This window comes from Hippopotamus amphibius, chromosome 5, assembly GCF_030028045.1.
Source record: "Hippopotamus amphibius kiboko isolate mHipAmp2 chromosome 5, mHipAmp2.hap2, whole genome shotgun sequence".
NCBI classification, from domain to species: domain Eukaryota; kingdom Metazoa; phylum Chordata; class Mammalia; order Artiodactyla; family Hippopotamidae; genus Hippopotamus; species Hippopotamus amphibius.
In genome coordinates, this window is record NC_080190.1 from 10,280,194 (window position 1) to 10,305,054 (window position 24,861).

The 24,861-nt window shown below is 47.0% G+C and overlaps 1 protein-coding gene across 1 annotated transcript in view; it reads right to left on the bottom strand.

Moving 5' to 3' along the window:
- Window positions 1–24,861, bottom strand: part of LOC130854174 (deleted in malignant brain tumors 1 protein-like) — a 46,623-nt gene that overhangs the window by 20,533 nt on the left and 1,229 nt on the right. The window contains exons 3-9 of the mRNA XM_057736937.1: window positions 24,802–24,831; window positions 24,689–24,716; window positions 22,816–23,162; window positions 22,011–22,040; window positions 20,012–20,335; window positions 13,228–13,257; window positions 11,241–11,564 (exon numbers count right to left, since the gene is read on the bottom strand). Coding sequence (XP_057592920.1) covers window positions 11,241–11,564; window positions 13,228–13,257; window positions 20,012–20,335; window positions 22,011–22,040; window positions 22,816–23,162; window positions 24,689–24,716; window positions 24,802–24,831 — 1,113 coding nt within the window. The remainder of the gene's footprint in view (window positions 1–11,240; window positions 11,565–13,227; window positions 13,258–20,011; window positions 20,336–22,010; window positions 22,041–22,815; window positions 23,163–24,688; window positions 24,717–24,801; window positions 24,832–24,861) is intronic.

Genomic DNA, 24,861 nt, shown 5'->3' on the forward strand with positions numbered 1-24,861 from the left:
AAGAGGCAAGGTAAAAGGAGATAGGTCCCAAGGAGGAGTATGGCCAATAGGGCTTTGGTGCCTTTCCAACAAGTCCTCTTGGGTGAGACTGGCTAGCAACAGGTCATCTACAGACTGGAGTCGGGTGCCATTCAAGGCTTCTCCGGGGAAGGCAGTAAGATCTGCAGCCAGTGCTTCACCAAACAAGATAGGTGAGTTTTTGAAGCCTTGTGGCAGTCAGGTCAAAGTCAGCTTTGTCTTTCTCCCGGTGTGTGGGTCTTCCCATTCAAAGGCAAACAAGGCCTTGCCGGCTGGTGATAGCTGGAGGCAAAAGAAGGAGTCCTTGAGATCCAGGAAGGTGAACCAGCTCCCTTGGGCAGGTAACAGGCTCAGGAGGATATAAGGGTTCAGGGCCACTGGATGGACGGTGATCACTGCATTGTTGACAGCTCGGAGGTCCTGGACAGGGCGATAGTAGTTCCCTCCAGGCTTCTTGACTGGTAGGAGCAGAGTGTTCAAGGGAGACTGACACTCGATTAGAATTCCAGCATCACGCAGACATTGGATGTGGTCCCGAATTCCCAGACATGCCTCTCGCGGTACTGGATATTGCCTCTGCCTGACAGGAGTGGCCCCTGGCCTCAGGTCCACCAAGATTGGTGCATGGGTTGTGGCCAAACCTGTGGGCCCCTTTTCTGCTCAGACAGCAGGGAACTCTTCTAGTAGGCTAGGTAGATTCGTTTGTTCTCTTTCTGAAGAATAGAGACACCATTCATCTTCCTTGGGCATGGTCACAGCCATGATCAGAGCTGGTTTGCTCCCCAGGGTGAGGCTTGCGGGCTTCCCAGGGACAAAGGTGATCTGTGCCCCAAGCTTTGTCAGCAAGTCTCTGCCCAACAAAGGAATGGGGCACTCTGGTTCCTAGGATAGGTATTCATGAGTCACTAGGTGGCCTCCTAGCTGACATGAGCAGGTCTTGCAGAATGAGCGGGCAGTCCTGTCCCCTGTGGCCCCAACGTTAGTTGCTGTTCGACATGTGAGGGAAGCCACAGGTGTGTTTACCACAGAGTGTTCAGCCCCAGTATCCACCATAAAAGTCATTGATTGGCCCGCTACTTTCATTGTGACCATAGGCTCCCAGGGGCCCAGGATCAGGGAGTCCGGTCCTCCCTATCCCGATCCACTCTGGCCATGCCGATAAGGTCTTGGGCCACTGGCTCAGGCTGGTACCTTCCTCTGCTGGGTTGATGGAAATTCTTTGACCCTTCAGCTGTCCCTCTATGATGGGGACAATCATTCTTCCAGTGTCCGGTCTCTTTGCAATAGGCGCACTCATTGTGTGGGTGTAAAAAATGGACTCAAGGAGGTCAATCATTGCTTGTGGCTTCTCTGAATAGGACGGAGTGTGGTGTTTCCAGTTGAGAAGGTCGGTGGTGCTGAAGGGCCGATAATAAAGGACCAGGCATCCTGCCTGGATGGAGCCATCCTCATTGACCTGGGGTGGGCTTCGGATCTCTTGCAAGGGCATCTGCAGGGCTGCAGGCTTTTGAACTGGTTGGTTGGCTGAACGAAGTTACCGTGGGCTTGGAGGGTGCTCTGGATTTGGAGGTGGTGGAGACACACATGGTGGAGGGCTGTCTGGTAAAGGGTGAGGAGGCTGAATGGGAACTGGCGGAGTAACTGGCATGTAGGGCGGAGGCACAGGGGGCTCTTCTGCGGGGTCTGCTTGGTGGATACACTTTGCCGGCATTTCTTTTCTTGTCCTTGGAGCCGGTTGGGCCACGAGGATCCTACACTGTCCCTGCCTATTTGCACAGAACCAAACTCAAGGAGGTAGCTGAGCAGTGATTTGCAACCAGGAATCTATGTAGGAAACCAGTCTGGGTGTCCAGGGGTCCTTGCCACCACTCGGTACACAGCTCTAACCATAGGAAGGTCTAGAGTATCCTCCACGGGCCATCCAACACTGAAGGTGGGCCATTCTAACTCACACAGGGTGCGGAGGTTTCCCAAGGTCATCTTAACCCCATAGTCTCTGGAAAAACCTTTCTTAAAGTTTTTCATCATGCAATCCAAAACAGTCAGCTTAAAGGAACTTCCTCCCATGTTGACAAGTGTAATCTACCTCTTTGACCAGGGAGGAGAGGGGCGCACACAGTAAGGGCCTTGTCTTAGGGCCTTATAACCCAGGTAGTGCTGATATCACTACTCCTGGAAAGCCCAGTATTCCCAGACAGCACAAGTACATGCCTCCTTAAAGATGGCCCTGATCATTAAATGTCTCAGGGAGACAGGGCTGTAAGGAGGCAGTCTCTTGTAATGGGGTTGGTGGAGGAATAACTTCAGGTGGGACTCCGGAGGGGATCTGGGGTGATTGACCCTCTTGTGGGCACTGAGCAGGCAGAGGGAACAAGTATGCGTACTCTTTGCAAAAGGAAGAGCCTGAAATCCTTGGGGAATCAGGGGATTATGAAGGAAAGGTGACAGAGGAAAGCAGCCTCGTAATTTGAATCCCAAAGTATACAAGAACATGTCAGAGTGTGCCGCTCTGCACGGAGTGGTACAGGGGACCAAGAGAGAGGGAGGTACAGATCTGTCTGGAAAAAAGGGCAAGTATTTCGGGGAAAACCTAATTTCTCAATAAGTTGGCTCAAAGAGTCAGCTGACAGAAGGGGAGAGTGAGCTGTAAAATTTTAAGAAAATAATCTTGGCAGAGGGCCCTAGAGCAAAAGGGCCATTTGGACATACGCAATTGCTAAATCAAATCAGTAATCAATTGTCTCCCCCCTCCTCCCGCAGTCGATCCCGCCCTGTGTCGGTGTCGCAAAACAAACACGGATGGGTGCCCCTTCAGAAGAGGAGACCATTCAGGTGCCTGCCTGGCCACGTCCCCATGGGGAACTTAGGTGCCTCTTAGCTTTGGCGGGTGGTATAGAGTCCCGACTTGAATCTGACTCGCAGGGAGGGACTGGGTTCCCCAGAGACAGACACTGCCCTGAGCCATATGAGATCACCACGGAACCGCAAGTTAGGGCCCACTCAGACTCCATAGCCACCAAGATTGGAGCCACACAATCACCCTGGAACAAGAACGAACCAGGGCACTCACTCACACACACATTCACACCAGAGTTTATCACAGTGCCCCCCTCTCTGGGAAGATCCCTAACTGGTGGGTGCCTCCCCCCTCTGGAAAGGTCCCTAACTGGTGGTCTTCTTACTGAAGACCATAGGAGGTGATCAAGCTCCTCTTCCATCCAGAGACAGGACCTGACTGGGTTCAGTGCCCCGGGGCCTTACCTGATCCTGTGGCCATTCCTGGTGAGTTGGCCCATCCCTCAAATGACTCCAGTCAGGCCCAGCCAACAGAGAGTCGGAGCACCAATCTGAAAGAGAAGCCGGAATACCGTCAGGTGGCACGCCTCCTTGTTCCTCTCAGAGCTCCTTCACTCTGACTCGGCCAAGCCACTGGTCCGGCAGCTCAAGGGGCCTGTGTGGTTGGAATCACATTGGGGCCTCCAGAAATGTTGCAGAAATCAGTCCATCGAGAAACCAAGCACCACACTTGGAGGGTTGGAGAACTCAGGTTTATTAAGCCGGCGGCACCAGACGAGATAACACTCCAAAATTCTGGGCCGGGAACTCAGGGTGAGCTTTACTTTTATATTGCACATGTTTACAGAGCATGGAAGTTTCCAAAGAGAAACTTACAGAGCAGGTGCAGAATATTCCATTTTTTAGCAAAACATCGTAAAGTTACTTTGAATTGTTAGGTCATCCTGTTTTTCTGTTTTTCTCGGCACAGCAAGCATATTTCACAAAAGCAAAACAAGCATGGAGTTGTTTTTAGCTGAGTGTAAGTTTGTAAATTTCCTCTTCAAACACACCTCTTTTTTTTTATTGAAGTACAGTTAATGTATAATAATATATGTTACAGGTGTACAATATAGTTTTTAAAGCTTAAACTCTATTTGTAATTGTTATAAAACATTGACTGTATTCCCTGTGCTGTATATATCCTGGTCACATATTTATTTTATATATAGCAGTTTGTACCTTTTAAGCCACTACCCCATATTGCCTGTCCTCCTCCCTCCCCACTGGTAAGTATGAATTTGTTTCCTCTATCTGTGAGTCTGTTTCTTTTTTGTTATATTCACTATTTTGTTTCATTTTTTATAGTCTACATACAAGTGATATCATACAATATTTGTTTTTCTCTGACTTCTTTCACATAGCCTAATACCCTCCAAGGCCATCCATGTTGTTGCAAATGGCAAAATTTCACTCTTTTTAATAGCTGTGCACTATTCCATTGTCTACATACACTACATCTTCTTCATCCTTTCATCTGTGGATGGACACTCAGGTTGCTTCCATATCTTGGCAATTTTAAATAATACTGCTATGAACATTGAGGTGCATGTATCTTTTTGAATGAGTTTTTTGTTTCCATTTTGTTTTCTTGGAATAAATATCCAGGAGTGGAATTGCTGGATCATATGGCATTTTCATGTTTTCCATATTTTGAGAAACCTCCATACTGTTTTCCATGGTGACTGCACCCCTTTACATTCCCACCAACAGTGTATGAGGGTTCCCTTTTGTCCACATTCTCACCAACACTGACAGTCAACACACATACATCTTCAGCACATGGTAGCCATTTTGTCATTATTATTATTATCACTTGGCAAAAACTCTTTAATCCACTTTGTAAAATTTTATCCTCTCAAAATTCTATGAGATAGCATATTCGCGCATGCGCACACACACACACACACACACACACAAACACACACACACACACAGAATTAAAGGTTCCCCTGGCCAAGCTGACCTAGCTAATAAGTGGCTGAGCTTAGATCACAACAAGGTGCCCCACCTCCTCCCCTGCAGAACTGCTCCTTGGCACTGCCTGAAATCAAAAGCCTCCAAGCTGACACACTGGGTGGCCAGAGGAGGGATGGGGAAACGAGGAAACTTCCTTCTTAGGTGACTCAATTTTCCAGTAACTAGGGGTGGCTGATGTGGTTGCTGACCCAGACCTCAACATAGTTCCTGAGACCTTGGGCTCTACAATTCTCCTGGCTGTGTTACCTGTAAGAATAGCTCAGGCACAGGTGTTTCCCAGCTGGGGGCTGACTTCCTTCTCTCTGGACCAGATGAAGTGGTGGGATGGGTCCCTAACAACATCCAGATTGAGCCTTTGAACAGGGAGTTTCCCCTCTGCTCCTGTGTTTCACTGATTCCAGGGTTGTGCCAGACTGCCTTCCAAGGCAATAGGGGTGGCTTAGGATAAAAACACAGTACAATAGTGGACATTCGAAAACTCTAGAATAGAGGCCACAGGGAGAGGGGACAAGGGAGCAGGGGATAACATGGCCGGTTCTGCCCATAGAGTCGGCTTGGCTCCCAGTTTGCATCAATCGAGTCTTGTGGTTGCAAGAAACAGAAAGTAACTGGCAGCAGCTCCCCCACAGAGGGAGACTCATTATGCATCCGGGGTGGCTTATGGTCTCCAAAGTCCAGGACACAGCAGGTCCCAGGAGGGGATGGGAAGCAGGGGCTCTGGCTGCTTGGGAATCTCCTCTTCCCTCATCTCTGCTCTGTCACAGCTCTGTCACTTGCCTCTTCCTTTGTTTTCCCCCTCTCCCTCCTTGGATTTTCTCTGCTTATCAAGGAAACCTCTGGCTGTCAGCAGCTCTCTAATTTGCATCTGCTTCTTAACTCAGAATCTCTTAGTTCCAACCTAAAAGGCCAATGAATTGGGAACCAAACCTTGACACTGCATTTGTATGGCAATTTACATAAGGCTGAGTCAATTGCCTAAAAAAGAATGGGTGTCAGGGGACTTGGGAAGGAGGGGTGTGGATGCCTTAACCACTTTTCAGAGCTTGCAGGGCCCTGTTCCCCTCACTGTACCAACAAGCAGGAAATGGCTCTTAGAAACAGCTGCCTGGATGCCCACTGCACTTTCCATATGAATTGGGGAAAGAGATAGTTCTGAGAAAAGTTGTGGATGAGAAGAGGGGCCTGAGCAGAAAAAAAAAGAAAAAATAGATGCTCTGTACAAAGTTGTCTCTACTTCAGGCAAAAGAGCATCCACAGAGGGTACCCCATGCTCATTTCTGGGGTATGCTGCAGTCCGAAAGACATCTGCAGAAACTCAGCTCACCAGGAATCTCTCATCTGAGATTGGAAACAGAAACATATTCAGAGGATGACCAGGATGGTGAGGGATGGCAAAATGCATCCCAGGAAGGTTGCATTTCCTTCTTAAATTGTGGGAGGTTAACCTAGAGAATGAAAGACAGGAGTAAGGATGGAAAGAGCTGTTGCCCTTAAAGGTGCAACGTGTTGGGGTTCACAGAGGAGGGGGATGGCCTGTCTGAGTCCTGCAGCCACAATTGGGGCAAAAAGGTAGAACTCACCAGGACACAGATTTTATCCCAATACAACATTGATCTGCCTTTTAGGGATAGAAAGGAATGGACAGCCCAGGGTGGTACCTTGTGAAAGAAATTGGGTTACATGATGCCTAAAATTCCTTCCAATCTTAGAGAGGAGCCCCCAGTGCTGACCCTGTTCCCTGGGCCACAGGCCCTCCATTTATGGGGCCAACAAGAAAGGCTGCCACTGCTGGACAGTGGGGAAGATACTGGACACACTGTATCCTGCAATAGGATTCAACCTGCGGGCTGGAAAACCACTCCCTTTACGTACGTCTTAAGAAGATTCTGTGGCCAAGGGCCATGTGAGGTGCCCTCACCTGTATCCCCTCCCACAGGCTCCACAGTGTATGAGAAAGGTGTTCCCACTTTAAGGATCAAGACACCGAAGCTTGTCACCACGAAGGTCTATCAGTCAGCAACAGAACAATGAACCCTGGGCTGTTCATATGATGGAGAGATATAAGTACACATATAGACATAGCCACAGATACAGATATAGGCATATGATACTAAGGTAAATCTCAAGAAACAAAGTTGTATAAAAACAAAGTTATAGAAAAATACACACTATGATACCATTAACGAAGCTGTTAAAGTCCATATGAAACAATATATATTGCCCATCGATACATGTGGCATACATAAATGTATAAAAAAGTCACATATCAGGTTAATAATAATGGTGCCCCTGGGGTGAGGAGGCAGGAAGGATGGGATTGGGCAAAGGAGGCCAAAGGGAAGTTCAGATATATTTGTAGGGCGTTTCCTTTTTATTTGTAAAAGAGCAAATATAGCAAAGTGGGAACAATTGTCAAACCCGGTTAGGTGGAAGATGGGTGTTTGCTCTACTGAGAGGCACAGACAGGAGCAAACTGAGGCCCCAAGAGACTAAATAACTTGCAGCAGTCACCTGGGACCAGCCTGAAATGAGCTTTCCAGGCAGTGCACCCAGCAGCGGGTGGATTCTGACCCAGTTGGGCTCAGCTCCTGCCTCCGCCTCCCGCTGGACTCAAGCCATCATGCTTGACGCCCCCCATCTCCCCCTATTCTGTGTCTGCAACCTCAGCAGCCTCTGCCTTTAACAACAGGGAAGCCTGGAGAGGTCCAGAGGGTGAGTCACTCACTTAGCATCCCTGCAAGGAGTGAGGGACTCACATCAGGGCCTGAGAAAACATGAGTGATGAGAGATGCCTGGAGGCTTGGGGGGGTGGGAACAGAGGAGGGCAGAAATGGTTGCAAAGAAATGTTCTCAGCCTGACAATTTGCCGCCCTGTAGAAGACCGACTTATCATCTCAGTTCCCAGTATTTCTTGCTGGGAGGAAGAAGGCACAGCATGCAGTGGAAAGAGATCTGATCTCCCAGGCAGGGGTTCTCAGCTACAGGGCCTGTTAGCACACAGGTCCCCAGGCTCAGCTCCGGGTGGGTCTGTGGGATCAGGAATCCAGGGTGGAGGGGATCCTCAGGCCAGGTGTGTCCCTGTGAACAAATACACAGCAGTTTACAGCAGATCACAGCCCAGGGACACGGGGGACACTAAGTCCTGCTGATCTTCAAATATGGGAGTGATGCTTAGCAAATAAAGAGAAGTATGCCCAGAGGAGATAAATACTGCAGGAGGGAAACCAGCTACCCAAACTGAAGATCAGAGAGGTGCTCCTGGTAGTGCTCCCCTGCCCCTGAGGTCTAATGGTCCCAAATTTCAAAGCACAGGAAGCCAGAGGCTGCAGGATGATTCCCATTGGCTGGGAGGGCCACTGCAAATTCCCGAGAGTGTGGTAGACATTTCTCTACAGCAGCTCATTTATTCCATCACTCCTCAGCTGTTCATAGCCTACTTCCTACCCCACTGGGAAGGCTACACATAGGTCCTTGCTGTCAGCGGGCTTGTATATTTGCAGGAGAAACAAGCACTAAACAAGCAGACAAGTAAATGAGACCCATGTGTGTGCACACAGAAGAGAAGGGGGCTGCTGTGGCAGGAGCACAGAAGGGAAGTGGGAGAGGCGGGGTCAGACCTGCCCCCTAGGTTTCTCAATGCTCCCCATGGTCACGGCTGGAGGAAGCTGCCCACTCCCACCCACAGGCTCGCCCACTGGTCCTCTCCATTGCTTCCTCCAGACACTCTTCCCTTTCACAGCCAGGTCCTCTGACACTTCCCTGGACTTTCATGAGGTCTGTTCCCCACCTATGCCATCATCCCAGCCACTGTGTTGAATGGGATCTTTCCTCCTCTCCCAGCTGAGTCATGAAAAGTTTAGAGGTTCTGGAGCTCAGATGCAATATGCCAGCTTCACAGGTAGAGAAGAAGTTAGAAAATGATCCAGGAAGAGGAGAGGGGCCCTGTGTGAGCAGGGACCAGGTAGTCCCAGACCTAGTAACCTGACACCCCTAAAGGGTATCCACGGACACATTCAAGGAGCAAAGAGAGCACATTAGCCCAGCTGGGGCACCTGCAGCAGGAGGACAACCTAAGAGGCCAAAGGCACTGCCCGAGAGCCCAGGAGGGAGGTGACGGTGGCTTCCTGGAGTAGAGGCAGCCCTGGTCATCGAAAGCCTCCATAGTCCTGCTTGGGCTCTGAGGGATTTTGTTACAAGGACAGGTGACTGCCACAGGAGAGGGGTGTGCACCCAGGGTGTAGAAACGCACACAGTGGTGGTCTGCCTGGAGCACCTCACAACATCCCCCACCCAAATCACAGGCCCCCAACACCCACCCCACCCCCAGCCACATTAGTCAAGAACAGTGCTTCTAGAACATGTGTTTCTGGGACTTCTCTCATGGTCCAGTGGATAAAACTCTGCGCTCCCAATGCATGGGGCCTGGGTTGGATCCCTGCTCTGGGAACTAGATCCCACATGCAGCAAATAAAAGCCGCATGCCACAACTGAAAATAAAGATCCTGCAGCCATAACCTAAATAAATGAATAGATACATAAATAAATAAATAAATTCATAAAAAAGAACATGTGTTTCTGTGGTGGACAAAAGAATGTGTTGGGTAGCCCTGACTGCCTTCACACCGTCACCATCCACCACCAGACGGCACACTTGTTACAGCTGGTGGACCTACATCCACACGTCCTTGTCACCCAGAGTCCACAGTTTGCTTTAGGGAAAGTATTCATCTAATTGCCTTAAAAAAAAAAAAAAGAAAAGAAAACCATGCTGACCACTGTTTACCCTTTTCCCCACCCAAATCCAGGATTAGGACTGGGCTTAGGGCTCTAGACCACTAAGCCAGCCAGGACAGAAGGATGTTCTGGGGCAGCTGATAGGGGAGCCTCCTCAAGAGTTCGGGAGGAAAAAGCCTGGTTTCCACGCTCTGCTCTGAGTTTAGTGTGTCATTGAACGAGGACTGCTGCCCCTCTGAGCTTCAATTTCCTCCCCTAAAATGAGAGGCAGCAAGGTTGACTAAGATGCCATCAGAATTCCCTGGGATGGTAGCTGTAGAGACTTAGCACTGCACAGGGCACAGGAACAGGGCTGGATAAAAGGTCGCAGGAACGGGTGCATGACCAAGGTTAAAAGTAGAAACTGGAGAGCTTTCCTGGTGGTCCAGTGGGTAAGAGTCATGCTCCCAATGCAGGGGACCCTGGTTTGATCCCTGGTTGGGGAACTGGATCCCACATGCATGCTATAACTAAGAGTTCAAATGCCACGATGAAGATCCCGCGTGCCACATCTAAGATCCGGCGCAGCCAAAATAAAATAACATAAATAAATATTTTAAAAAATGAACACAATGGGATCAGTTATAAAAAATTAAAATTAAAAATTAAAAGTAGAAACTGATTTGTCAAGCCCCTCCCTCAGCTGCTCTATCCTGAGAGAACATCTCTTGACACCCCCATTCACTTAGACCTCCTTTCCTTATTACAGGAGAGCAGCTCTGACTTTTTCATTGCCCCTCCACCTTTCTCAATTTCAGGCATTCAATGCCAGTGCAATTAACTTATGAGGGAAAGAGCAAGGATGACAAACCAGGAAACAGCTAAATATGTTGAAGTTTCTAATGAAAACGAATGTATGTATATTTATAACTGAATCACTGCTGTACAGCAGAAACTAGCACAACATTGTAAATCAACTCTACTTTCATGAAATAAATTTCTTAAAAAATGTTGCAGATTCTTGATTGTTGGGATGTTGGATGTTCTGCCATTCTCAGCCCACAAAAGACGTTCCCCCTGAGAGTTCCAGGCAGACCAGCATCCTTTATTGCCAATGTCAAGGGGATTAGCTGTGTGCATAGAGGCCTGAGTGGACCCAAACCAATGGTCAGCCTCACAGCTCTTCTAGGTCCACTGAGGCAGCAAGACGGAGAGGTCCAGCTCTAGGTCCAAATCCAATGTGTGATCTGTCAGTCATGACCATAGATGAAGACAAGGCTGTACCTGGCAGGACACATGGGGCCACAGTTCTGTTCACAGCACACTATGTCCCCGACAGGGCATCCCAGGTCCCTGGAGGGGCTACAGTCCAGGACTCAAACACCAAACCCTGGGCCACCTGCAGGACCAGCCCATGACCTCTATTCAGAGACCTCCTGACTAAACTGTTCTCTTTTACCTCTGGCCTGCCCTCTGACGTGGAGGAAAAAGGCTTCATGTAACTTTCAGTTTGTTTTTCTGTGCTAATTCACCATCTCCATGCCAGGCAGCTTCTTAAAAGCACATGCTAATTCCTAGCAGAGAGATAAGGTGATTTAAGGAAGAGAGAAACGTAGAAAATGCTTTGAGAGGGGATCAGAGTTGAACAAGGAAACCACACCCCAGAGAGTGAACCCTGCTTATGTGAGACCCACCTGAGCAGATGACACTGGCATCCTCGTCATGTCCACAGTTGTGGGAGTTCCAGCCATTGTGGGGGCAGCTCCACAGGTAGGTTTCATGCCCTGAGCAGCCCACATTGTCCAGGACAATCGGCCCTGAACCCTGACCAAACAGGGCACCTCCTGGGGCTGACGAGGCCGGGTCACAGCCCAGCTGCCTGCAGACCACATTCGCATCATTGGTGTCCCAGTCATCGTCGCACACGGTGCCCCAGGAGCCTTGGTACAGGACCTCCACCCGGCCACGGCACCTGTCACCTCCATTCACCAGCCTCACAGCCAAACCCGATTTGGTTTCTGGAATGAGACAGGAAAAGTCACTTCCCTGTGTCTCCTGAAGGAAGACATCCTGAGGATGGACTGAGATTCAGAATCCTTCCAGGGAAAGACATGTTAATTTGAGGCCATCTTTCCAATCAAGAGGGCTTCACTTAAGTCTGTGCATCATCATTTCCCCTCCCTTGGCTGTGCGGTGGGCTAGGCACATTCGTTGACTGATGCCCACAACACCACCAGTTCAGGAGCTGAACCCAGCCTTGGGAGGCAGTGGGAAGAAGGGAAGCCCACAGCCTGCATCGGCAGTGGCCACTGGGATGGGCTTGAGCCCCCGCATCAGGGTACCCCCAGAGACAGCTTCCCAGCCCCCACCAAGGAGCCACCTTTGCCTGCTCACCCCTAATCGGGACCCCAGCTCATCAGACCTAAGATTGTTCTGAAGGCTTGCTTTCCACTGAGCTCTTACTCATGTCCCTTTCAAATCCACATATTAGGCTGGTTCTGAAATAAACCATGGACTCACTGAATATCATCAGAGCACATGGAGATGACTGGGAACAAGACACCTATCGCCAGCAGGTTGCTCAGAGTGCCTCCAGGACTTGTCAGCTAAAGGCTGCAACAAATAGACTCTTGCCTGTTGGGATGTAGACCTGAGGCTGGCCCCTATCCCCATGAAAGGAAGCAAACTGAGAGTGAAGCCCAAACACATAAGAAAGGAGAAGCATGAAAATTACAACGGAATAGAGAGTCTTGGAACCTCTGAATCGAGCTGTACCTGAAGACAGAACTACCACTAAATTTCTTTGTTATAAGTTATTGGGTCCCCTTAGAAATAAGGGAGCATAACCTGGGATCCTACCACTTGCAAGCAAAAACATCCTCACTAACACATCCTCTAGCTGGTTAGTGAAGGTTATTCACAATTCTGGTTACCAGAGGTGGTGAACACGGAGGCTTACCCCAAGATTTAGACATTGCACCTGGGCCCGTTGACTGGAAGGTTGAGCACTGACACTGTTGGCATGATCCCTGTGGTGCTTACCATAGGGAGCAGCTTTCCTAAAAGACCAATCTGGATGGGAACATGGCTAGATTAGAAAGAAGCTGGGTAGAATCAAGGTTGGTCTTGTCACCTGTAACAAGGATTAGGGTGTGGGGTCACAGAATGCCCCTGCCTAAGGGAGAAACAGGCCTTTTCTGAGAGCTTGGCATGAGCCAAATCATGCCCTCACATGTCCGCAAAATGTCTTGGCAATGACTTGGCAGAGACCACGAGAGCAATCAGCATGCTCTACTCACTGAGTGCTGCTCTTTAGGGAAGTATCACTTTGAGTCTCCACCTGGGGTGTAAGACATGAAACAGCTCTGTTCTCACCCCACATATAACTCTTCTTAATATGTGACAATGCTTCGAAGCAGAAATGACCCCAGGACAGATCTCTACTGGCACCAAATGTACTGGGGGAACAGAATGTAGCCTCAGTATCCTTAAATCTCTGAGGTACACCAGAGGGTCCAATAATAATGGCTCTTTTTGAAATATATGCTTACTCTAGATTGACCAGAGTAGGTGACCAAACATTGAAAACGTCCACACTCCCCTCCTTAGGCTACTGGTTGGCGTCTGTGGAGGTGAGAGGGGAGGGAGGGACACCCGGAGTCACGAGGCAGCAGGACTCACCTGGAATGAGCGTGGACTGGGGCCACGCAGCTGAGAGAGAAAGAAGGCAGGCAAGACACATGGCACAGAAGGGGCACAACAGGGGCAAAGGGGGATGACACTGAGCAGGTGACACACTCAGTCCCCGTGTGTGTGCCCTGACTTGGAGTGGCAGGGGGTGGGGGAGGGGATGGGGGATCTGCCATCCTCAGCCCTCCAAAGATGTTCCCCCTGAGAGGTCCAGGCAGACCAGCATCCCTTATTGCCAACATCAAGGGGATTAGCTCCGTACCTACTTGACTGACTGGACCCAAACCAATGGTCAGCCTCACAGCTTTTCTCGGTCCACTGAGGCAACAAGATGGAGAGATCTAGCTCCTGGTCCAAATCCCATGTGTGATCTCTGAGGCCTGACCAGAGGTGATGGCAAGGCTGTGCCTGGCAGGACATACGGGGCCCCTGTTCTGCTCACAGCACACTTGGTGCCCTGACAGGGCATCCCAGGTCCCTGGATGGGCTACCATCCAGGGCTCAGAAATCAAACCCTGGGCCACTTGCAGTCCTAGCCCATGACCTCCATTCAGAGACTACCTGATGGAACTGTCCTCTCTTGCCTCTGGCCAGCCCTGTGATATGGAGAAAAAGGCTTCATGTCACCTTCCATTTGGTTCTCTGTTCTAATTAATCATTTCTGTGTTTAACAGCTCGTCAAAAGGTCATACTGATGATTCAAGATGGCAGAGTCAGAGGACATGTGCTCACTCCCTCTTGCAAAAGCACCGAAATTACAACTAACTGCTGAACAATAATCAACAGGAAGACACAGGAACTCACCAAAAAAAGACACCCCACATTCAGATACAAAGGAGAAGCCACAATGAGACGGTGTTGGGGGGGGGGCATTTGTTTAAAATCAAGTCCCATAAATTCTGGGTGGGTGACTCACAAACTGGAGAATAGTTATACCACAGAAGTCCACCCACTAAAGTGAGGGTTCTGAGCCCCACATCAGGCTTCACAACCTGGGGGTCTGGCAACCAGAGGAGGAATCTCCAGAGATTCAGACTTTGAAAGCCAGTATAATTTGATTGCAGGACCCCCATAGGACTGGGGAAACAGAGACTCCACTCTTAGAGGGCACACAAAAAATAGCATGTGCACAGGACCCAGGGGGAAGGAACAGTGACCCCATAGGAGACTGAACCAGATTTACCTGCTAGTGTGGGAGGGTTGCATATAGCGGTAGGAGCAGCTGTGGCTCACTGCAGGAGCAAGGACACTGGCAGCAGGGGTTCTGGGAAGTGCTCATTGGCATGAACCCTCCCAGAATCCATGTGTCATTAGCCCCACCAAAGAGCCTGTAAGCTCCAGTGCTGGGTAGCCTCAGACCAAACAACAAATAGGGCAGGAACACAGCCCCATCCATTGGTGGGACAAGCAGATTAAAGTTTTACTAAGCTCTGCCCTCCAAATCAGATTAAAGTTTTACTGAGCTCTGCCCACCCAGCCCTACCCACCATCAGTCCATCCCATTGGGAAGAACACAAGAGCCTCTTAGATACCTTCCTCCCCAAGAGAGGAGACAGCAGTATCAAGCAGTATCAGCAGTATTTCATTTTGTGGAACTGAAAACCACAGCCACAGAAAGATAGAGAAAATGAAATGGCAGAGGAGTTTATACCAGATGAAGGGACAAGATAAAGCCCCAGAAAAACAATTAAATCAAGTGGAGATAGGCACCCTTCCAGAAAAAAAACATTTCAGAATAATTATGGTGAAGATGATCCAGGACTTTGAAAAAACACTTGGTGCAAAGACGAAAAAAGATGGAAGAAAAGTTTAACAAAGACCTAGAAGAATTAAAGAACAAACAAACAGAGATATGCAACACAATAACTGAAATGAAAAATACACTAGAAGGAACCAATAGCAGATTAACGGAGGCAGAAGGGTAAATAAGGGACCTGGAAGACAGAATGGTGAAAATCACGGATGCAGAAAAGAATAAAGAAAAAAGAATGAAAAGAGCTGAAGACAGCCTAAGAGACCTCTGAGACAACGTTAAACACACCAACATTCGCATTATAGGGGTCCCCGAAGGAGAAAGAGAGAAAGGACCTGAGAAAATATTGGATGAGATTATAGTCGAAAACTCCCTAACATGGGAAAGGAAATAGCCATCCAAGTCCAGGAAGCACAGAGAGTTCCAGGCAGAATAAATCCAAGGAGATACACGCCAAGACCCATAGTAGTCAAATTGACAAAAATTAAAGACAGAGAAAAGATATTAAAAGCAACAAGGGCAAAATGACAAATAACATACAAGGGAACTACCATAAGGTTAACAGCTGATTTCTCAGCAGAAATTCTGCAAGCCAGAAGGAAGTGGCATGATATATTTCAAGTGATGAAAGGGAAGAACCTACAACCAAGAATACTCTACTCAGCAAGGATCTCATTCAGATTCAAGGGAGAAATCAAAAGCTTTACAGACAAGCAACAGCTAAGGGAATTCAGCACCACCAAACCAGCCCTACAACAAATGCTAAAGGAACTTCTCTAAGCAGGAAACATAAGAGAAGAAAAGGACCTACAAAAACAACAACAAAATGATTAAGAAAATGGTAATAGGAACATACATATCAATAATTACCTTGAATATAAATGGACAGAATGCACCAACCAAAAGACATAGACTGGCTGAATGGATACAAAAACAAGACCCATATATATGCTGTCTACAAGAGACCCACTTCAGACCTAGGGACACATACAGACTGACAGTGAGGGGATGGAAAAAGATATTCCATGCAAATGAAAATCAAAAGAAAGCTGGAGTAGCAATACTCATATCGGATAAAATAGACTTTCAAATAAAAAATGTTACAAGAGACAAGAAAGGATATTACATAAAGATCAAGGAATCAATCCAAGAAGAGGAGATAACAATTATAAATATATATGCACCCAATATAGGAACACCACAATACATAAGGCAAAGGCTAACAACTGTGAAACAGGAAATCAACAGTAAAACAATAATAGTGGGGGACTTTAACACCCCACTTACACCAATGGACAGATCATCCAGACAGAAAATTAATAAGAAAAGACAAGCTTTAAATGACACAATAAGCCAGCTAGGTTTAGTATATATCTATAGGACATTACATCCAAAAACAGCAGATTACACATTCTTCTCAAGTGCACACGGAACATTCTGCAGGATAGATCACATTGTGGGTCAGAAATCAAGCCTTGGTAAATTTAAGAACATTGAAATCATATCAAGCATCTTTTCTGACCACAATGCTATGAGATTAGAAATCAATTACAGAAAAAAAAACTGCAAAAAACACAAACACATGGAGGCTAAACAGTACACTACTACATAGCCCAGAGATCACTGAAGAAATCAAAGAGGAAATCAAAAAACCCCTAGAGATAATTGACAATGAAAACACAATGATCCAAAATCTATGCGATGCAGCAAAAGCAGTTCTAAGAGGAAAGCTTATAGGAATACAATCCTACCTCAAGAAGCAAGAAAAATCCCAAGTAAACAATCTAACCTTATACCTAAAGAAACTACAGAAAGAAGAGCAAACAAAACCCAAAGTTAGTAGACAGAGAGAAATCATAAAGATCAGGGCAGAAATCAATGAAATAGAAACAAAGAAAACAATAGCAAAAATCAACAAAACTAAAAGCTGGTTCTTTGAAAAGATAAATAAAATTGATAAACCTCTAGCAATACTCATCATAAAAAAGAGGGAGAGGACTCAAATCAATAAAATTAGAAATGAAACAAGAGAAGTTACAACAGACATCACAGAAATAAAAAGCACCATAAGAGACTACTATAAGTAACTATATGCCAATAAAATGGAAAACCTGGATGAAATGGGCAGATTTTTAGAAAAGCATAACCTTCCAAGACTGAATCAGGAAGAAATAGAAAATACAGACAGACCAATCACAAGTAATGGAATTGAAACTGTGCTTAAAAATCTTCCAACAAACAAAAGCCCAGGACCAGATTGCTTCACAGGTGAATTTTAACAAACATTTACAGAAGAGCTAACACCCATCCTTCTCAAACTCTTCCAAAAAATTGCAGAGGAAGGAACACTCCTAAACTCATCCTATGAGGCCACCATCACCCTGATACCAAAACCAGACAAAGATGGCACACAAAAAAAGAAAATTACAAACCAATATCCCTGATGAACATTGATGTAAAAATCCTTCACAAAATACTAGTAAACAGAATCCAACAGCACATTAAAAGGATCATACACCATGATCAAGTGGGGTTTATCCCTGGAATGCAAGGATTCTTCAATATACACAAATCAATCATTGTGATACACCATATTAACAAATTGAAGGATAAAAACCACATGATCATCTCAAAAGATGCAGAAAAAGCTTTTGACGAATTCAAAACCAATTTATGATAAAAACTCTCCAGAAGGTGGGCATAGAGGGAAACTATCTCAACATAATAAAGGCCATATATGACAAACCCACAGCAAACATCATTCTCAATGGTGAAAAACTGAAAGCATTCCCTCTAAGATCAGGAGCAAGACAAGGATGTCCACTCTCTCCACTACTATTCCACATAGTTTTGGAAGTCCTTGCCACAAGAATCAGCAAAGAAAAAATATACATAAAAGGAAACCAAATTGGAAAAGAAGTAAAACTGTCGTGTTCACAGATGACATGATGCTATACATAGAAAATCCTAAAGATGCCTCCAGAAAACTACTTGAGCTAATCAATGAATTTGGTTAAGTTGCAGGACACAAAATGAACACACAGAAATCTCTTGCATTTCTATACACTAACAATGAAAGATCAGAAAGAGAAATTAAGAAAACACTCCCATTCACCATTGCAACAAAAAGAATAAAATACCTAGGAATAAACCTACCTAAGGAGGTAAAAGGACTGCACTCAGAAAACTATAAGACATAGATGAAAGAAATCAAAGACGACACAAACAGATGGAGAGATATACCATGTTCTTGGATTGGAAGAATCAACATTGTGAAAATGGCTATACTACCCAAAGCAATCTACAGATTCAATGTAATCACTATCAAATTACCAACGGCATTTTTTACAAAACCAAAATAAGAAATCTTACTAGAATAACAAATCTTTACAATTTTTTTAGGACAAAAAATCCTAAAATTTGTATGGAGACACAAAAGACCCCGAACAGCCAAAGCAATCTTGAGGGGAAAAAATGGAGCTGGAGGAATAGGACTTCCTGACTTCAGACTATACTACAAAGCTACAGTAATCAAGACAATACGGGCACGAAAACAAATATAGATCAATGGAATGTATAGAAAGCCCAGAGATAAACCATGGTCAACTAATCTATGATAAAGGAGGCAAGGATATACAATGAAGAAAAGACAGCCACTTCAATAAGTGGTGTTGGGAAAACTGGACAGCTATATATAAAAGAAAGAAATTAGAACACTCCCTAACACCATACACAAAAATAAACTCAAAATGGATTAAAGACCTAAATGTAAGGCCAGACACTATAAAACTCCTAGAGGAAAACATTGGAAGAACACTCTTTGACATAAATCACAGCATGGTCTTTTTTGATCCACATTCTAGAGTAATGGAAATAAAAACAAAAATAAATAATTAGGACCTAATGAAACTTAAAAGCTTCTGCACAGCAAAGGAAACTATAAGCAAGACAAAAAGACAACCCTCAGAATGGGAGAAAATATTTGCAAACAGATCAACAGACAAAGGGTTATTCTCCAAAATATATAAACAGTGCATGCACCTCAATATCAAAAAACAAACAATGAATCAAAAAATGGGCAGAAGACCTAAACAGGCATTTCTCCAAAGAAGACATATGGATAGCCAAGAAGCACATGGAAAGCTGTTCAACATCACTAATTATTAGAGAAATGCAAATCGAAACTACAAAGAGGTATCACCTCACACCAGTTAGAATGGGCATCATCAGAAAATCTACAAAGAGTAAATGCTGGAAATGGTGTGGATAAAAGGGAATTCTCTTGCACTGTTGGTGGGAATGTAAATTGATATAACCACTATGGAGAACAATATGGAGGATTCTTGAAAAACTAAAAATACAGTTACCATACGACCCAGCAATCCCACTGCTGGGCATATACCCAGAGAACACCATAATGCAAAAAGACACATGCACTCCAATGTTCCTTGCCACACTATTTACAATAGCCAGGACATGGAAGCAACCTAAATGTCCATCAACAGATGAATGGATAAAGAAGATGTGGTACATATATACAATGGAATATTACTCAGCCATAAAAATGAACAATATTGGGATATTTTTAGAGACATGGATGGACTTAGAGACTGTGATACAGAGTGAAATGAGTCAACAAAAGAAAAAAAAATCATATATTAACACATATATGCGGAATATAGAAAATTGGTACAAACCAATCGGTTTGCAAGGCAGAAATAGACACAGATGTAGAGAACAAACATATGGACAACAAGTGGGGAAAGCAGGGGAGGTTGGGGGGTAATGAACTGTGAGATTGGGATTGCCATATATACATTACTAATCAGAAAAAAATATCAGATTGTACACTTTAAATATATGCAGTTTGCTGTATGCAGAAAAAAAAAAGCTCATACAAACTGCTAGCAGAGAGAGAAGGTGATTAAAATAAGTGAGAAATGTAGAAAATGTTTTGAGAGGGGATCTGAATGTGAAGGAAACCACACACCAGAGGGGCAACATGGCTTATGTGAGACCCACCTGAGCAGATGACACTGGCGTCTTCGCTGTGTCCACAGTTGTGGGAGTTCCAGCCATTGTGGGGGCAGCTCCACAGGTAGGACTCATGTCCTGAGCAGTCCACATTGTCCAGGACAATAGGCCCTGAGCCCTGACCTAACCAGGCACTTCCTGGAGAAGACAAGGCCCAGCCACAGCCCAGCTGCCTGCAGACCACATTGGCGTCATTGGTGTCCCAGTCGTCATCACATACGGTGCCCCAGGAGCCTCGGTACAGGACCTCCACCCGGCCCTGGCACCTGTCACCTCCATTCACCAGCCTCACAGCCAAATCTGATTTCGTTTCTGGAAAGAGACAGGAAAAGTCACTCCCCTGTCTCTCTTGAAGGAAGACATCCTGAAGAGAGACTGAGATTCAGAATTCTTCCAGGGAAAAAATTCTGATCCCGAGGTCATGTTTCCTATTAAGAGGACTTGACTGAAGGCCATTCATCATCATTTCCCTGCCTCTCACTGTGTTACAGAACACTTGGCTGTGTGCTGAGACAAGCAATTTCACTGACTGATGCCTACAACACCACCAGTTCAGTAACTGAACCCAGCCTTGGGAGGCAGTGAGGAGAGGGGAAGCCCACAGCCTGCATCGGCAGTGGCCACTGGGATGGGCTTGAGCCCCCGCATCAGGGAACCCCCGGAGACAGCTTCCCAGACACCACCAAGCAGCCACCTTTGGCTGCTCACCCCTATTCAGGACCCCACCTCATCAGACCTGAGGTTGTTCTGAAGGCTTGCTTTCCACTGAGCTCTTACTCATGTCACTTTCAAACCCAAAGCTTAGCCTGGTTCTGAAATAAACCATGGACTCACTGAATATCATCAGAGCACATGGAGATGACTGGGAACAAGACACCTATTGCCAGCAGAATGCTCAGAGTCCCTCCAAAACTTATCAACAGAAGGACTGAAACAAATAGACTCTTTTGCCTGTTGGGATGTAGACCTGCAGCTGGCCCCCATCTCCACGACAGGAAGCAAATTGAGGGTGAAGCCCATACACATAAGAAAGGAGAGGTATGAAAAGTGCAGGGGGACAGAGAGTCTGGAATCCTCTGGATCCAGCTGTACCTGAAGACAGAATTACCACTAAATGTCTTAGATATATATGTTATTGGATCCCTTTCTAGCTTAAGAGAACATCACTTGGGATCCTACCACTTGCAAGCAAAAACATCCTCACTAACACGTTCTCTAGCTGGTAGCTGAAGGTTATCCACAACACTGGTAGCTAGAGGTGGTGAACACAAAGGCTTAACCCAAGATTTAGACACTGAACCCGGGCCCGTTGGCTGGAATGTTGAGCACTCACACATTGAGAGGATCCCCGTGATGCTTATCATAGGAAACAGCTGTTGTAAAAGATGTATCTGGAGGGGAACACAGCCAGATTAGAAAGAAGGTGGATAGAATCAAGGTTGGTCTAGTGACCTGTAACTAGGATTAGGGAGGGAAGGGTCTGAGAAGTTCCACTGCCTAAGGGAGTAAGAGGCCTTTTCTGGGAGCTTGGTGTAAGCCAATCATGGCCTCAAATGTCTACAACATGGCAATGAGGGGGCAGAGTCCACGAAAGCCTTTTTCATTCTCCTAAGTGCTGCTTTTTGGGGAAGGATCCCTTTGAGACTCCACCTGGGGTGTAGGACATAAAACAGCTCTGTCCTTGCCCCACATATAACTCTTTGTATGTGACAATGCTTTCAAGCAGAAATGACCCCAGAACAGACCTCTTCTGGCACCAAATGTACTGGGGGAACAGAGTGTAGCCATGATGTCCTTAAATTGCTGAGGCACACCTGAGGCTCCAGGAGTAATGGATCATGTGGAAACATCTGCTTGCTCTAGAGTGACCTAGGCAGATACCAGAATGTGGAAAACGTCCACACTCCCCTCCTTAGGCTACTGGTTGGCGTCTGTGGAGGTGAGAGGGGAGGGAGGGACACCTGGACTCAAGAGGCAGCATGCTCACCTGGAATGAGTGTGGACTGGGACCAGGCATCTGGGAGAGAGACAAGGCAGGCCAGACACATGGCACAGAAGGGGCACGACAGGGGCAAAGGGGGAAGATGCTGAGCAGGTGAGATGCTCAGTGCCCATGCGTGTGCCATGCCTCGGAGGGGTGGGGAAGGGGGAGGCCTCTGCCATCCTCAGCGCCCCAAAGATGTTTCCCCTGAGAGGTTCAGAAAGAACTGCAACCCTTAGATGATTAGCTGTGTGCCTAGAGGATTGATTGGACCCAAACCAAAGGTCAGCCTCACAGCTTTTCTGGGTCCACTGAGGCAGGAAGACGGAGGGGTCCAGCTCCAGGTATGAATCCCATGTGTGATCTCTCAGGCCCAACTGGAGGTGATGGCAAGGCTGTGCCTGGCAGGACATGTGGGGCCCCTGTTCTGCTCACAGCACACTTTGTGCCCCGACAGGGAATCCCAGGTCCTTGGAGGGGCTACAGTCCAGGACTCAGACACCAAACCCTGGGCCACCTGCAGGCCCAGCCCATGACCTCCATTCAGAGACCTCCTGACAGAAATGTCCTCTTTTGCCTCTGGCCCACCCTGTGACATGGAGAAAAAGGCTTCATGTCACTTTCAATTTGGTTCTTTGTGTTAATTCACCATCTCCATGTCTGGCAGCTACTCAAAACCTCATACTAATTCCTAGCCGAGAGATAAGGTAACTTAAGGAAGTGAGAAATGTAGAAAATGCTTTGATAAGAGAACAGAATGTAGGAAGGAAAGCACACCCCAGAGAGGCAACCCTGCTTATGTGAGGCTAACCTGAGCAGATGACACTGGCATCCTCGCCGTGTCCACAGTTGTTTACCTTCCAGCCATTGTGGAGGCAGCTCCACAGGTAGGTCTCCTGACCTGAGCAGTCCAGGTTATCGAGGATAATTGGCCCTGAGCCCTGACCAAAATGGGCACTTCCTGGGGCTGACGTGACCCAGCCACAGCGCAGCTGCCTACAGACCACGTTTCCATCATTGGTGTCCCAGTCGTCATCACACACGGTGCCCCAGGAGCCTTGGTACAGGATCTCCACCCGGCCCTGACACCTGTCACCTCCATTCACCAGCCTCAGATCCAAATGCCTTTTGGTTCCTGGAAGAAGACAGGAAAAGTCACTGCCCTATGTCTCCTGAAGGAAGAGGTCCTGAGGACGGACTGAAATTTAGAATCCTTCCAGGGAAAGACTTCTGAGTTCAAGGTCATGTATCCCTTCAGGAGGACTTGACTGAAGGCCGTCAATCATCATTTACTTGCTACTGACTGTGGTACAGAATATTGTCTGTGCGCTAAGTTAGACACTTTCGCTGACTGATGCCCACAACACCAGCAGTTCAGGAGCTGAACCCAGCCTTGGGAGGCAGTGGGGAGAGGGGAAGCCCACAGCCTGCATCGGCAGTGGCCACTGGGATGGGCTTGAGCCCCTGCATCAGGGTACCCCCGGAGACAGCTTCCCAGCCCCCACCAAGGAGCCACCTTTGGTTTCTCACCCCTACTCGGGACCCCAGCTCATCAGACCTGAGATTGTTCTGAAGGCTTGCTTTTCACTGAGATCTTATTCATGTCACTTTCAAACCCAAAGCTTAGCCTTGTTCTGAAATAAACCATGGACTCACTGAGTGTCATCAGAGCACAAGGAGATGACTGGGGAGAAGACACATATTGCCAGAAGGATGCTCAGAGTCCCTCCAGCACTTGTCAGCTGAAGGACATGAACAAATAGACTCCTTTGCCTGTTGGGATGTAGACCTGGGGCTGGCTCCTGTTCCCACAATAGGAAGCTAATTGAGAGTGAAGCCCAAACCCATAGGAAAGAGATGTATGAAAAGTGCAGGGGGAAAGATACTGTTGAAACCTCTGGATCCAGCTGTTCCTGAAGACAGAACTACCACTAAATGTCTTAGACATATATGTTATTAGATCCCTTTCTAGCTTAAGAGAACATCACTTGGGATCCTACCACTTGCAAGCAAAAACATCCTCACTAACACATTCTCTCACTGGTAGCTGAAGGTTATCCACAACACTGGTAGCTAGAGGTGGTGAACACAAAGCCTTAACCCAAGATTTAGACATTGAACCCGGGCCCATTGACTGGAATATTGAGCACTGACACATTGGCAGGATCCCTGTGATGCTTATCATAGGAAGCAACTGTCATAAAAGATCGATCTCGTGGGGAACACAGCCACATTAGAAAGAAGGTGGATAGAATCAAGGTTGGTCTAGTGAACTTAAAATAGGGTCAGGGAGGGTGGTGTCTGAGAAGTTCCACTGCCTAATGGAGAAAGAGGCCTTTTCTGAGAGCTTGGCATGAGCCAAATCATGCCCTGCAATGTCCCCCACATGGCCATGAGGTGGCAGAAACCACGGAGCCATCAGCATGCTCTCCTGACTGAGTGCTGCTCTTTGGGGAAGTATTGCTTTGAGACTCCACCTGGGTGTAGGGCAACACATATACCTCCTGTTTATATGTAATAATGCTTTCAAGCAGAAATGACCCCAGGACAGACCTCCCCTGGCACCAAATGCACTGGGGGAACAGAGTGTAGCCACAATGTCCTTAAATCACTTAGGTACACCTGAGGCTCCAGAAGGAGTGGCTCATCTAAAAACTTCTGCTCGGTCTAGAGTGACCAGGGACCTGTACCAGGATGTGGAAAACATCCACACTCCCCTTCTTAGGCTACTGGTTGGCGCCTGTGGAGGTGAGAGGGGAGGGAGGGGCACCCAGAGTCACAAGGCAGCAGGGCTCACCTGGAATGAGCGTGGACTGGGGCGGGGCAGCTGGGAGAGAGAGAAGGCAGGCCAGTCACA